Raw genomic sequence first — 14,762 nt, forward strand, 5'->3', positions numbered from 1 at the left:
CAACATCCGTTATAATTGGTTTCTGAAAGCATCAAGGCATCCCTTCAGAGCTCTATCCCCCCACCCTCTCTTTTCAACAAAAAGGGATGAAATCCTTAAACCCCTTCAAGAAGGGACTAGAGAAGCAAACGGTGCAAGAGAAAACTGAATAAGAAGAGACTGTCAAGTCAAGGTTTAACTCACAAACTAAGGGAGGAATTCTCCTAGCCATAGACATTGACCCCGCAGAAGGGAGGTAGCCTCCTGGGTAATGGGTTTGTGGTTTTGAACTTTTTGTGTTTCAGTGGTAGTGATAGTTTAGAAGTTTGGACCAGGACAGTACATTTTCTTTGGACATCACAGACTTCTGGACTGACCAGAGTTTCAGTTTGGTTGAGGTAGGTAAACCACCTCTAGAGAGAAGGAAAGGTAGGATTTTGAAATATCCAATAAAAGTTTATAGCCAAAACTTTAAAATCCTGGTCAGACTTCTCATTCAATGTCACCACAGTGGACAGACTTAAGGCGTGCATCCCGACCGGTTTGTTGATGTAGAACATGGCAGTTGTGCGGTATGTAATAAAACATTCTTTCCCGCTAGTTGATGCGGGAAACCTTGAAGTGCCTTGTACACTGCTAGCAATTCGGGAACACTGATGTGCTGTTTGCTAGTGTTTGTGTCCACCTGCTGTGTGCTTTCTGGTACAGGCAATGCGCTCTCCACACTGAAATTGACGTGTGTGTTGCGATTGTGATGTGCGTTGGCAGGTCGACAAAGGACTTTCCCTTGTACTAGCTCTCCTTTGTCCATCATTGAAGCGCCAACACCATTGATTGCAAAACCTCCACTATATCATCCCAAACGCCCTGTGCCCATTGTTTCGCTAACCATTCTTGTACTTTATGCACGTGTGGCCTTGCATGCGATGTGAAGATGCACCATGCAGTCATTCCAATAAAGCACATGACCAGTCTAACGTATCTGGTGACCGACTACACAACATGGAATTTGATGCAGAATGTTTGGACCCTCTCGTTGAAGGGGGAAAACTAACAAGTCTGCTGGAATTACTGCTCCTAGAAACTATGGGATCTAAGCTTGACTTTCTTATTGATAAGGAACCCTAGTTCATGTAGAAGCTCTATTGTCTTGTGCATATGTTAATTTAGGTTTACATTTATAGCAGCGCACAAAGCCCAGGGGCATGTAGGCACTAGTTACAGTAAGTGCAATAGCATAGTCCACAAGGTACGTTACCACATAAAGGGTCAAATACATAAGTGTATATCTGGAGAACACAATCCGGTAGAGCCTCGCCTCATTGTACGCAGAGCTACTTCAGGTATGCAAGCTAGCTTGAATGATGGAGCAGAGCAAAAAAGTAAGGTCGGCATAGGTAAGTTACAGGTTTCGCATTAGGAAAAGAGACGACGATAAGGTGCTTTACAGGAATCTTACAGGTATAGCACTAGAAAGTCCAAATCGGTATGTTTTCAGGTATGTTACAGGTTTAGCAGTGAATTCGTAAAAACAACCCTGAATAGCTAAACTCATATTAATAGCAAGGCCCACTGAGCAGGAACAAGGCAATGCATAGATGAGGAGCTGTAGGCCCCTGGGACCTTACGACAATGGTGATGGGACAGATGCAGGTTATGTTACAGTGCAGACAAAAGAAATCAATCTAAAATGCATAGCAACAACTCCCGTTACTGTAACCAAAGTAGGGCACGGTCGGTGTGCAAGGTTGAAACAGAAAAACATGAGAGATAGTAGCACGTTGGTCGATGCTCTATTATGGTGAAGAATGTCGGGGATCGTGTGGCAATGAAGACCATGGCAGCGTACACTGGTAAAGCCTCACCAAAAGCTAACTGGGGGCTACATGTTACGCTCACCTGGTCTCTGTGTAAGCGTTGGGGCACGGTTGCAGCACTCCCTGAACTTGAATCACCCCCTTCAGGCCTCTCCCTCAGTAGAAAAGCTGTGAGCGGTGGTACGTGGTGATACTGCTCCTGTGAAATATGGAAGATAAACTCTCCATCCTGCTACTTCTGGCAGGGGCGCGTCAAATGGGATCTAGTTCCTTCACTGATAAGGATTAGTCCAGTCCAGCTGCGACTATGCTTCTCCTTATGATTGGTAAGTATTTCTTGAGCTCTTGCGATGCTGTTTGTTCCGTTTAATGTCATTATATGTTGCTCCTATTTATGCCCGCAATAATGTCACTCTTCTGTTTTGTTCCCTTAGATGGAAATGCGGCCTCAATGTAGCTGTGAGACGCGGCCGGATGGAAGATGGATGCTACCTCAATGTTCGACAGCAGGTAAGTGATGGTTTAAGGAAAAGCGCAAAGTATGGCGAAGCGCAACATTAAACTGACTGTTTTTTCGATGTCTAACCTGGTCTTCTGTTTTTCCTTGCAGGCTCTGCTGTCGACGATGGAACGTGTCGTGCTGCGGTGCCAAGATGAAGATTTTAGCGTTCCGGAAAGTGTAAAGATGAATACTTGGTTCACTGAAGAGATGTACAGGTAAGAACAGCTTTCCACAGTTGGTAAGTATGCTGGCAGGAAGCAGGATGTCCAGGAAGCAGGATCTTCAAAGGTAAGTCTGACCTCAGGCGACGGTGAGCGCTACGCTGCTTGCAAGTGCAGAATAACGCGAAGCGTCTGTCTTGAGGATCGAGGCAGCTTATATAGCTGAGATCGTGGGCACGGCCATTAGGGCCGGCTTACCACCCACACCCTGCCACTCCTAGAGAGTGAGCACAGGCGAAGGCAATCCATTAGCAGCCACGCCCAAGAATACACTTGGGGCTGCTTAATGGACGGAATGTTCAAGGTTAATGCATCCTGCTTAATGGATGGAATGGTCAAGGTTAATGCATCTGAAGTGTCATGCCATAATAAAAGCTTTTTGGTGTTAGAGGTTCTTGTTTACTTTTGCTCATGAGCCTGGCGCCAAAGGCGGCAGGACAGTGTCCACCCAGGTTTCCTGTGCATGCGACTCCTGCATGCCTGTGCCCCTGACTTCATGACCATGACACTACATCAGCTGTGCGTGTTTTCAGCAAAATCTAGTCAATGATAACGATTTTACAAGTGAAGTCAAGTGTGTGGCCTCCTCTGATCCATTACAGTAAGCTGTGGGCACCTGGCGGTTTGTAAAGGTAGAAGTGTCAGCGCTGCTGTGGGTAATCCCATTCATACCGAAACAAGAAGAGGGCAGGGTGCATGGGGTGGGGAAAGGAAGGGGGGATGGTCTCGCGGGTGATGGACTTGGGTAAGGATTTCATCAGTGGTTGGCAATCTTACCTGCTGGGAGGAATGTTGAATGCAGCAGAGATTCAGTAAAGGCTGGAAAATGATTCTGACGGATGGAAGAAACAGCATGGAGGGTTGAAGCTCTTCCATTCCCAGACAGGGCAAGACGGGGTGGTACCTGGCCTTAAATCAAGGCCTTCGGACAGGGCCGGCTTTGCCTCCCAGCTTAGCCGGACCTCGCTATTTCCCGATGCCGGCAGCCAATGGAGTCTACTCAAGAACAGAGGTGCCTGCTGGCGTGTGCCGTTAGGAGCCAGTCATCCAAATAAGGGTACACTGGAATGGTATGTAAATGTGCCGCTACAACTGTAAGTACCCCTGTGAAGAGCCAAGTGGCTGACAAAATCCCAAAGCGGAGAAACTTGGACCCCACTTTGAATCGTAGGCACTTTCGATGTGCTTGCGGCATTGAAATATGAAAGTATGTATCTTTCATATCCAGTGTTGTCATGTAGTCTCCCCTTCTGAGTAAAGGGATGACCTTTTGCAATGTTGTCGTTCTGAACTTTTGAAGTTTATATGCGTTTGCTGGTCTTACATTGAGTACTGGGCATTATGTTTTGTCTTTCTTTGGAACAAGGAAATACACAAAATAAATACCCTTGTTTGCCTCTGATGGAGGGACAAGCTCTATGGCTCCCTTCTGCAGCAGCGCTTCTAATTCTGCTTGGAGAATAGGTTGGTGTTCTAGAGACACCTTTCTGTATGTTGGCAGACGATTGTGCGGTAGTTTTAACGAATTCCACGCAGTAGCTTTCCATTGACAGTACCCACTTATCCGATGTGATCTCCTCCCATGCGTGGGTAAATAGCGAAATACGACCCCCTACTGGGATGACATGGGAGGAGAGGTGAAGTAGAGTCATTGTTTAGTGGGGGCAGCCAGACCTTTAGCGGTTTTGGCTCTACCCCTGGTTAGCCCTCGCCTGACCTGCAGAGGTTGACTGTACCAAGAGCTGAAGCCTGCTCCCGATTTAAAGTTTGACTTGCCAAAGGATCGTGCATATCCCCGGTCACAAAAAATATGGCTGTTTGTATAAAGGGTTCCTTCGCAATCTGCCCTAGTGTTCTAAGAGTTTCATGCTCCATTTTGGCGGTTTCAAGGGCATCATCCACTACTTTGCTAAACAGGACATTATTTTCAATAGGCATATTAATAAGCGTGGCCTGAGTTTTAGGTTTAAACCCAGAATTTCAGTCATATTTGGCGTTTTTATCAGTGTCCCCTCAGCCACTTCTCTACCAGCTGTACCCGCAGCATCAAGTGTATTTTTTTTATGAAGGTATTTGCTGTCTGTTTGCCACCAGATATGAGACCGTAGAGGCTCCTGGACTCTGTTAACCTGGTCCTCCACCAGATTCCCATGGTGCGATGCGTTAAGTAAGACTGGCCATGAGGTTGGTATTATTGGTGATGAGCATTTGAAAAGCAGCTGATGTTGCTACACATTTCCCCAAGAGCATATATCTTTTTGTTCTTTGTCTGGCGGGGCCTCAGAAGTGTTGAAGGGGGTGGCTGCCGTTTTGCTTGTGGAAGTGACCCTCAGTGAATACGGTTTTAACTACCGCTTAAGAAAAGAAGTGGGTCTGTAGGTGCTCGTTTAAAGAGTTTCTCTATAAGCGGGTTAACATTCCTGATTTGTGCCCGAGTAGAAAGGGAGTGTAATAACCGTCTGATTGCAACAGGATATAATGACTGACTTGTTTCTTCCCATTGAGACTGTCATCAACAAAGTCGAAGTCGTCTTCAGACTCATGCGTTAATTTAAAAGAAATCCAACACCTTCTTTAGGAGGTCCTTGTATAGCAGCTGGTCATCAATGGGCAAGGACGAAATCAGGTAATTGGTGATGGCCGGAGATGGGACTGTATAATCCTCAGGGTATGTGCCAGGATCAGTCTAAAAAACATCAGCCTCCTCATCCGAGTCTAGTTCGATAATGGATTCTTCATAAGAACGTGTGGGATCTAACCTAGTAGTCTTAGACAGAGGTTCTTCCTCATCATGAGCTATATATTTATGTTTTATAGGGTGTTTCTCTAGGAATTCCACAAATGAAGCCATCTTGTTAAGGGTGACAACAAACCTATCCTAGGTCCAAGCAATAATAGAGGGTGCATGTTGGAGGGGGAAAAGGTACCTCTTCCTCTTGAAACCCTGTATTTTAGTCTTGTTTTTTTAAAGGTGAGGTAGCCCCTGATCTTGGTGTTTGAGGTGCCAAAATAATGTTTCGGCCCTGCTTCTGATGTTTCAATAGCTCTGATGCTATTTTAGGCGTGAAAACATTTTCTCAGCATTTATTTGGTCTAAACATGCACCGAGGGCTGACCGAATAGGGTTTACAAGTTGCCAAGCCACCAGCTGAGCAGATTAGTTCTGCTGCCGCCTTCAATGTTTTTCACGAACGCATGGGCAAGGTGCGTCTTTGTTTACATCCAACAGGATTTTTTTTGGCACCTCCTGTGCCACCACTGGTCCCTATGTTTGTTGTATAGGTCTGCCCTTGTCCCCAGGGGAAACCTCCATAGCCATGCAGGATGCTTGCCATTCAGAGCTGGGGACTGGCTTCCAGGAAGCTTCTGCATCGGACTGCCTCTGTCACTAATGAAGCTGCAACTGTCCAGTTCCGCCTGAGATTCCTCCATGCCCGCGGGATATTCTGCTGATGCCTCACCTTGCATCGTGCATAGGCTGTCCAGTGTCGATCTTTCAGTGTCTTCGGTTTGAAGAGCTTAGATGCTCGACATTTGGACTACTGGTGGTCTCTTGGAAGACAATTGTTACACATGCTGTGTGTGTCCCTCAAGGAAAATTTCCTCTTGCAAGGTGGGCAACATTTAAAAAAGGGAGTTTGCTCAGTTATCAGCACCGGAGGACAGTAAGACATGACTTATGGGGGAAATGTGTGGAGACATTCTCTAAAAATGTACTAAATGTTTCCCCCCCACTCATCTTACTTTATAGGCCATAGACTGAAGAGCTGTAGGCCGTCTGCGAGGTTCCTGAATCCCAGGCATTGTGAAGACGCTGTTAAGGGCTGCAGGTTGATTCGAACGAATGGTCGCCGAAGACTTATGTAAAGCTTATTATATATACATATGTATCTATACGTGGTCTGTAGCTAGCAGTGAGACGAATCCCAGGGTATTGTCACATCTTCTACAGGGAGGTGATTGCCGCTACCCAATATTCCCCCTGGGGGTGGTGCTCAGCAGGTGGATCTCATAGGGAGGGGAAACCCTTCATGGGATTGGTGACAATGGCCCTGGGAGAATGCAGTATCGATTGGGGCCCTTGGTGTCCCCCACACCACTATGTATTGCAGTACGGTAGTGGGTGCCCATGATAGGACAGAGGAGGAAGAGAAAGACTCACCCAAGCTTGATGCAAACGATCAATGCAATGAGTAAGATTGAGCAAGGAGGAGAAGGCCTACCGCAGAACCAACATGCACGAGAACCCTGGTTTTAAAAAGAGAAAAGGAACTTAAAACGTCTCATCAAGCCAGCCCTCGAGTAGCAGGGAAGACGCTCGCACTGCAGTGAAAGACCAAAAGGCTGGAGGCCGAGACGCAAAGGGTCACAAGTATCCAGGAGGTCCTGCCAGGATGGATCTGGCCAGAGAAGTAGGAAGCCTGACCCGCGAAAGGATATGGAGATCGAGGCTGCGGGCAGCCAAAGGCAGAGAGTCTGGAGCTGTGGGAAGGATAACGCTGAGAGCGTGTGATGGTTGAGCTAAAACATGGCGCTGGTGCGCAGTGCATTCTGGGGGAACTCAGAGCCATGATGGATATTTATCCATGCCTCAGTGGAAAGCTACACTTGCTTTGCGAAACAACATGTTTTCAACGTTATTGCTGATGGGCTTGGAATGCAGGCATTCCCAGCCAAGGACACAGCGCTGGGAAAGCTAAGATCCGCAGGTGCCGGCTGGTACCTGATAGCGAAGTTTGTTTTGGGTTTGCTCGGCCTGTGCCAAGGTTTTGAGATGAGTTATGGAATTGTTTCCCGGGGCGTTTAGGAGAGAGAAGTGCTTTGCTCCTTGAGGTTACTGTCGGTTGATTCAGCTGGCAACCAACGGTCACCCATCAATGCGCAAGCGCACTGCCAGAAGGTTCGAGAAGTTGCCACCCCTTGTTGAGGAGGGCATATATGCGGAAGCCCTTAGCGGTCAGACGGGATAAGCACAAAGACTTCAGTCGGAGGGGGGACGCTTCGGTCCGACACTCCTGTGGGTTGTTGTGCTCTTGGCCTGGCTGTTATCGGGGTCTTTCAGCCGCTTCTGGCGAGATGAAGTTCCATTAAACTACGCCCACGGTGATGTATTTCTTTCTTTGACTTCTTTATGTTTTCTGTGATCTATGCCCATGTGAGTTGTACGAGTTATTTCTATGTACCTGTAAGCTTTGAATAAATAGCCGTAAAGAGCTGATTATCTTCTAAAGTGTGCGTGGCTGTGAATTATTGTGTCTGTTTTTGGGTTGAAGTATTTGCTCTATAATTGCACTGGTGATTTATGGTAGTTCCGTGCACTTTTTAGAGGAGAGCAATACAGAGCGGCAACAAGGAAGAAGCTCTGCTCCATCTGCAAAAGGGACTGGAGACTGTGCTGAGACTTCCCAAAGGTAGGAAAAGGGCCGGGCAGGTTAGCAGAGCATTCAGGGAGCTAAAGGAATTAAGAAGCATTGTGAATTGACCCCAAGGGGCAAAAGGGATCCTATACAAATGAATGGGAACTTTGTAAATTACATGAAAAAATCCTGAAGAGCACAAGGGGGTGAAAGGAATCTGATACCAGTTCATACAAACTTTGGAAGCCACATAAAAACCCCCTGACACTTACAAGGGGATGAATGATGAAACAGACAGATGCCAACTTGGTGAAACAGATAAACCTATAAGAAGGGGTAAAAAGAGATAACAGAAGGCATAGATTCTGATACGAGGGATAGTGCCTGTCAGGAGAGTATACCAGGTATGTCCAAATGGACAATGAGTGAAGTAGGAACAGGGATCCAGTTGAAGTAGAGGAACAGGGTCTGGTACCCAGATGGACATGTGGAATGAATAATGGTCAAAGACCCATTTCCGTATAAGCTAACTCAAATCTGTTAACATCAAGTCTGAGAGGTTAGTGAACCAGGCCTGACAAACAACTGAAAAGGATTATTCTGTGCAATGGCTGGGAGGAGGATACCACCAGAAGATTGCAAGGATCTTTTGTTTATGGAAGAAAAAACAGGAGACCAGGGAGAGTTTCCCTACAGGAGACTGGGGAGCTGGGTTTTCTTTGTGTTGGTTTGAATATTGAACTATAGACATTCTTTGCAAAGCAACTACACTTTCGGGAGTCACCATCCTGAGTGAGAAATTACCTTTGGAAGTAAAGAGACATCCAGTTTTCTTTAGTTAATTAGTTTAAGGGACGAAAATATGGTTAGACGCAGGAAAGTGGACATTTTACTGTATGGACATCCTGACTGGGTCTTTAGTATTTCTGTTGAGGCAGGGAAACCCATCACAGTAAGTAGGGCAAGATCAGATTTTCTGTTCCCTTTTTTTGTATTAATTAAAATCTTTAAATCATCAAAATGCCACCACTGTCAGCGTTATAGTAGTGCACCCTTAAGCAGTAACTCAGAAAAGTGGAACCCCATGAAAGGCAACCAACAGGATGGCGAAACAAAAAAACAATCTGAAGACCTCGGCGCATGAAGGATCATGGGTGCAGTACACGTCACAGTAGGAATAATATTACAAACGAGCCCAGTAGATTTTATTTTTCAAATTCCAAAAGAAATGACGTAATATTCTGCACCAACCACTAGTTGTCTGCCTGTGCAAAGCATGCGATTCTAAGCAGATCCACAAACCTCAACTCTATATAGATATACAGATATTCCAGTATCTCAAACTTCATAGTCTAAGAGACACATCTGTTGAAGGACTCCCGGCCATGTCTAGGCAGCAAGTATTCGCAACTTCGCACACCGAAATGCACAGAAATTGCTCTATTGGTAGTGCACATCAATACAAGTCACCAGTTTAACTTTGTAGTTCAAAAAGTATGACGCTTAGGCTAGAAATTGTATGGAAGAGGCGGGGGCTAGAAGAATAGAACTTACACATTTGTCTGTATAAGGCTCTAATATAGAGAAGGCAACATGCATAACCTCATTTCTACTGCAGACAATCATCCACATCGTACACATTCATTTATATATCAATGAACTGAAGATCAACACTTACCTCTACTGCATCAGATGTTCCACAGTCCTGATGTGGAGCTCCTACACATTCCTTAACAGTCAATGGGTCTACAAGCCACAGCGCAACTGTGGCAGGCCAGTTTCCACCTAGATTTGAGACTGTATTTAAAAGGGTCATATATGTTCCTCCAATTAATGGGTCGCTAACTTTAGCGTTGAAAGCCATAATAGCGACATACATGCTGTAGACAGAAATCTGTTGACAAAACATGGAAAACTGGCTTAATAAGAAGACCGAGTTGCATATATTTAATTTGGCTACATAGTACAATAATCAGGTCTCAGACTACAAGCCTAACCACTGAATAGCACTTTAATTTATTTGCACACAAAATATACAAATAAATCTGCATTGAGAAAAAGTTACTTACCTGCAGCAATATTCTATGCACATCAGGACTCCTAGGACAGGACACATCAAACTACTGAATAATAAAATCCAGCATGGTCTTCAGTGTGATCAAAGATGTGCAAACTAGTCTCACTTAAATTCAGAACGTCGTTTTGTTCTCATCCATTTTTATACTGGAAATACAGAAACTGGGTTTTAATGTCAGTATATGGGAGACCACCTATCACAATTGAAATATCCGGGCACTGCTCACCTGTCAGGTAAGGGGGAAAAAGCATGAAAGGCAGGGAAGTTGGGGAGCACTGAGGTAAACAGCCACACAGGTGGCAAACCACAGTACAATTCCAAATTGTCCATCGCCCTCTATCAGAGGGACATCTCCAGCAACCGGGTTCTACCCACGCCTCTCATGGGCCTGAAACAAGTATTCTGTATGGGTTTCACATAAATGCAAGGCAATGAGGGGAGCCATGCCCTGTGCAGTGTACAGTTCAGTTTGGCAACATGCCTCACACACCAGAGACCTTAAAGATTGATGCAGACCCGTTGGGTACAAGCAAACTGTTGATGGCCAGGGGGCTGGGGCCAGGGAGATGTCGAGGGGCAAATGAACGAGTCATTCCTTGCGTTGGCCCCTCCCCACCTCAAGATCGTAGACACAAAAGTAGTGCATTATTTATGGCGTTCGCCCCCTCTCCACCGCCATACCACAAATACCACAGATGCTATTCACAAAGGAAACCCTATTGACCTTATCCTGGATCTGTCGAAGAAGAAATGGACTTGCAAGATCTAGCCGAAATGGGCATTCGGTAACCAACGTGATGGGAGTAAGTGAAGTCATTACACACGTAGACGCACTAGACACGAAGCAGATCTACACCCACCACAAAGATACAAACACTAGGCCAAACTTGCATTGGTTGCAGATAACCGGCTGGAAGTTGCTACAAACAATTACCATGACAGTGAAAGGCTTTAACGCTACAAAAGGAACAGCTGAGAGCAGTAAGGTTGATGACTCTTCAAAACATTTATGTCCCAACAGCCAGGGAGGGTGGCGGGTGCACACAAATTGGCCCGTGCTGCTGCCTGTCCTTCCAAGCTCAAAATGTTGTTATCCCCAAGACCCTTGTAATTACGTGGGACGTTGGATATTCTGCAAACTAGATGGACAGTGCTGCTATATGATCAGGAGAGCGGATGAGCATATACAAAACTCCAGTGACCTGAGGGGGGTCACCAAGATATGGATCCCCAAGGTACCTTACGAGCGAGAGGGTCCTCCGAGAAAAAGAGGTGACTGTCGAGAGGCAATTGAATGCAGCATTCATTGCGTCAGCCCCTCCCCCACCTAGATATCATAGAGACAAAAGTAATGCATCATTTATGGTGTCTGCCCCCTCTCCACCGCCATACTGCAGATACAAGAGGCGCTATTCACCAAGGCTACCCTACCGACCTTATCCTTGATCAGGCGAAGAAGAAATGGACTTGCAACTTCTAGCAGAAATGGGTATGCTGTAACCAACTAACGTGATGAGTAGTAAGGTCATTACACATGTAGACGCACTAGACACAAAGCAGCTATACATCCACCACGAAGATACACGAACACTAGGTCAAACTTGCATTTAGACATGAAGAACGTTACCTGCATCAATTGACACTAGAACCCATATCATGATCAATACGTATGCTGAAATGCAAGGCAAGAGAAACACATGCAAAGCTTGCTTAAAGTATAAACACAACAGTGACGAGTAGCCATTTTGGAAAAGATGGCTGCACAACCCAGTTCGAACCTTGAAGCTGCAGGGGGACCCGACTCGCTGAACTAGCAGAAAATGCAGACCAGAGCATACAGCAATAGCCACAAAATCCCAGCCAAGGGTTTGGACTGGCACAGAAGAGAACTAACGATAACAGCGGGAGAAAGGGAGCGGGAGTTGCTGTGAGAGTCACCGCATTTCCAGACGGAGCCCACGAAGCTTGTGAACAGTCTCTGGGAGGCCACGCCCCCTTTACTACATCCATCCCAGCCTCACCCCCCCCCACAGGGTGAAGCATTCACAGGGCCTACCTGATGGGCTATGGCTGGGCAGGGATATCATCTTCCCGGACTATGGAGGTGAACGAGGCTCAGTAGAACCAGGGGATGCAGGAGGAAGCAATCAAACTTGCAAGTCCAGAGAGGAAAGACTACTTTATTTCCATCTGGTGAACATGTAGCAAAACACCTGCATAAGCGATCTGGTGAGATGGGGCTAGTGCACACTGCTTGCCATTGCAGCACTACTTGCTGAACTCTTAATCTTTAAGAAACTGGTCCGGACGTTGGTGGACCCTGCAGGGAGGGGACCGAACAAGGGGGAGCCACAGCATAACCAAGAGGTTGATATAGGGATTGTGAACTCTCTGGTCGAAGCAGGGATGTCTTCCTGTGAACCCTGTATTAGAGAGTCTGGTGTGTTTGAAGTTCCCAAAACCATTGAGGTTAGGCTGGGGCAGACAGTATTGTCCAGTGGGAAAGATTTAAGTACCAGTGCTACACCTGTATTGGCACCCTTGACCAAAGGATTCACAGTGATAAAGGTTACATCTAATTGTAATCATTGTGGGGGCAATCCAAAATCTACTTAACCCACACTCTCACAGAACACAGCCAGAAAGGCAGGGGGGCGGTGGGAGGGTTCTCAAAGGTAAGAGGCAGGAGTGAGGGAAGGACCGGGTAGGAGATGGTCCCAGCTGGTGGTCCGAGCTTAGCCCAGTGATGTTAACCGGGAGGTGTTGGATGCCCTTTAGGGGGAGGGTGGGGAAAGGGATGGAGGAGGCAGGGAGAGAAGAAGTGGGTTGGGAATGGGGTCTTCAAGTTTTATCGTTATGGAGGTGTGAAGGCAGAGTTACGGTTGTGGTGGACTGGGGTGGTGAAGCGTGAGATGTGTGTGGTAGGTAGAGAATGGCAGTGACTCCAAGTGTGCAGGCGGATACCCATCTTAAGGTGGGGACGTTAAATGTCAAAGGGATGAATTCTCCCACAAAAAGGTCGCTGGAGGCCAAGGAATTCCACAGGACGGGTTTAAACGTGATGTTCCTCCAGGAGACCAAGTATGCTAAAGGAGAGGAACGGAAGATTCAGTGGGGGGGAAGTGAGCCAGACGTACTGGGACTCGGGTCCATTGAGGAAGGCAGGGGTGGCGATCCTTCTCGGGAGGGGGCTGGGAATGGAGGTGACCAAGGTCTGGGCAGATGTAGAGGGTAGGCCCCTTTTGATTGTGGGGAATATATGGAATGTCTGTTTTACCTTTGTGACGCTATAATGCCCTAACCAGGGCCAGCAGCGTTTTTTGTTGAACACTTCCGAAAATGATGCAAGGCTTGTGGTCATAATTCTGGGGGGGCGGGAGGGGCTTCAATTTATGGGTAGATATTAAGCTTGACAGGCAGGGGGGTAGGGTGGGGACACAGGACCCTCTGTGTAGGGGGCATGCAGAGGTCACAGAGTTGTTGGGGGGTATATGGGCTCAGGGAAGAATGGCGGCATCATCACCAAAATGAAAAAGGGTACACCTTCTACTCAGCCCTGCATGGTACATTCACTAGAATTGATTACACCTATGTCTTGCAGGGATTGCGGGATGCTATGAAGGGAGCTGAGATCTCTGCGGTCGCATGGTCGGACCAGGATATGGAAATTGTGGATCTAAATTGGGAAGATCTACCAGACAAGGGTTCAAAGTGGAGATGCAATGAGTCACTGTGCAAGGGCCCAGTGTTTCAAGCTGAAATGTCTGAAGAAATAGTGGAATATTTCAGAATTAATGATACAGGAGATCCCTAGGAAGATGGTTTGGGAGGCAGGGAAGGCCAAGCAGAGAGGGCTCCTCAACAGGGAGCGATCTAGGGGGAAAAAAGGGAGAGGGCCTTAATTGAAAACAGGCTGAGGGAGGAGATGATACATCTTGATAGAGAGGCATGGGGAGCCACTGAAGGGAGGGAGGACAAAGTCCAGGAAGCAAGGAAGAAGAGGAAGGCGCTTAGAATCCTTGAAGAGGGCCAAACAGTAAGGAAACTACAGTTCCTCAGACAAAAGTTCTACGAGAAGGGTGATAAGGCAGATGCACTGCTGGTGGCCAGATTGCGGGGCAGAGGTCTGAGGTGGGTGGCAGCCATAGAGGAGAGGTAGGAAGTGGGGGACTGAGAAGGTGGGGATCCAGGAAATTAATTTTTACATTTTACGAGACCCTGTACAAATCGAGGCCAACCCGGAGAGGGGAGCCATATCGTCTTACTTAGCCGAAACATTAATGCCGGGATTGTCACGGGAAAAGGCTGCACTATTGGATGCTCCTATAACGGCGGAGGAAGTCAAGAGGGTGGTGATGAGGTTGCCTCCAGGAAAAATCCCGGGGGAAGACTGGTTTACAGCAGGCTTTTAAAAGTCATTTATTTCCCTGCTCCTCCCTTTCATGGTAGGCCCAACATAACAACCTTTTCAAGGAGATCTTGGAGACTGGGGTAGCCCCAGAATCATTCTCCCGGGCTTTAATAACCGATTCATAAGCAGGGTAAAGATCCCCAAGATGTGGGTCTTACTGCCCCATCTCCCTGTTGAACACAGACGCCAGTTCTGGCTTCCAGGCTTCAGGCCCATATGCCACACTTAATACACTCAGACCAGGTGGGCTTTATAAATGGGAAGACGGAGCGCTGACACGATGAGGAAGACTTTGCACTTGATCCATGAGTCACGGTAGATGGAGGAGGATCCGATGCTTCTCTTGGTGGATGCCGAAAAGATGTTTGATAGAGTGGAATGGGGTTTCTTGGAAGCAG

The 14,762-nt window shown here is 46.9% G+C and overlaps 1 protein-coding gene across 1 annotated transcript in view; it reads right to left on the bottom strand.

Moving 5' to 3' along the window:
* The window catches only part of SLC33A1 (solute carrier family 33 member 1), a 283,255-nt gene that overhangs the window by 24,171 nt on the left and 244,322 nt on the right, over window positions 1-14,762 (bottom strand). Inside the window, exon 6 of the mRNA XM_069618428.1 lies at window positions 9,555-9,770. Within this exon, the coding sequence (XP_069474529.1) occupies window positions 9,555-9,770 (216 nt within the window). The remainder of the gene's footprint in view (window positions 1-9,554; window positions 9,771-14,762) is intronic.

This window comes from Ambystoma mexicanum, chromosome 10 (genome assembly GCF_040938575.1).
Source record: "Ambystoma mexicanum isolate Mex_15411 chromosome 10, UKY_AmexF1_1, whole genome shotgun sequence".
NCBI lineage: Eukaryota > Metazoa > Chordata > Amphibia > Caudata > Ambystomatidae > Ambystoma > Ambystoma mexicanum.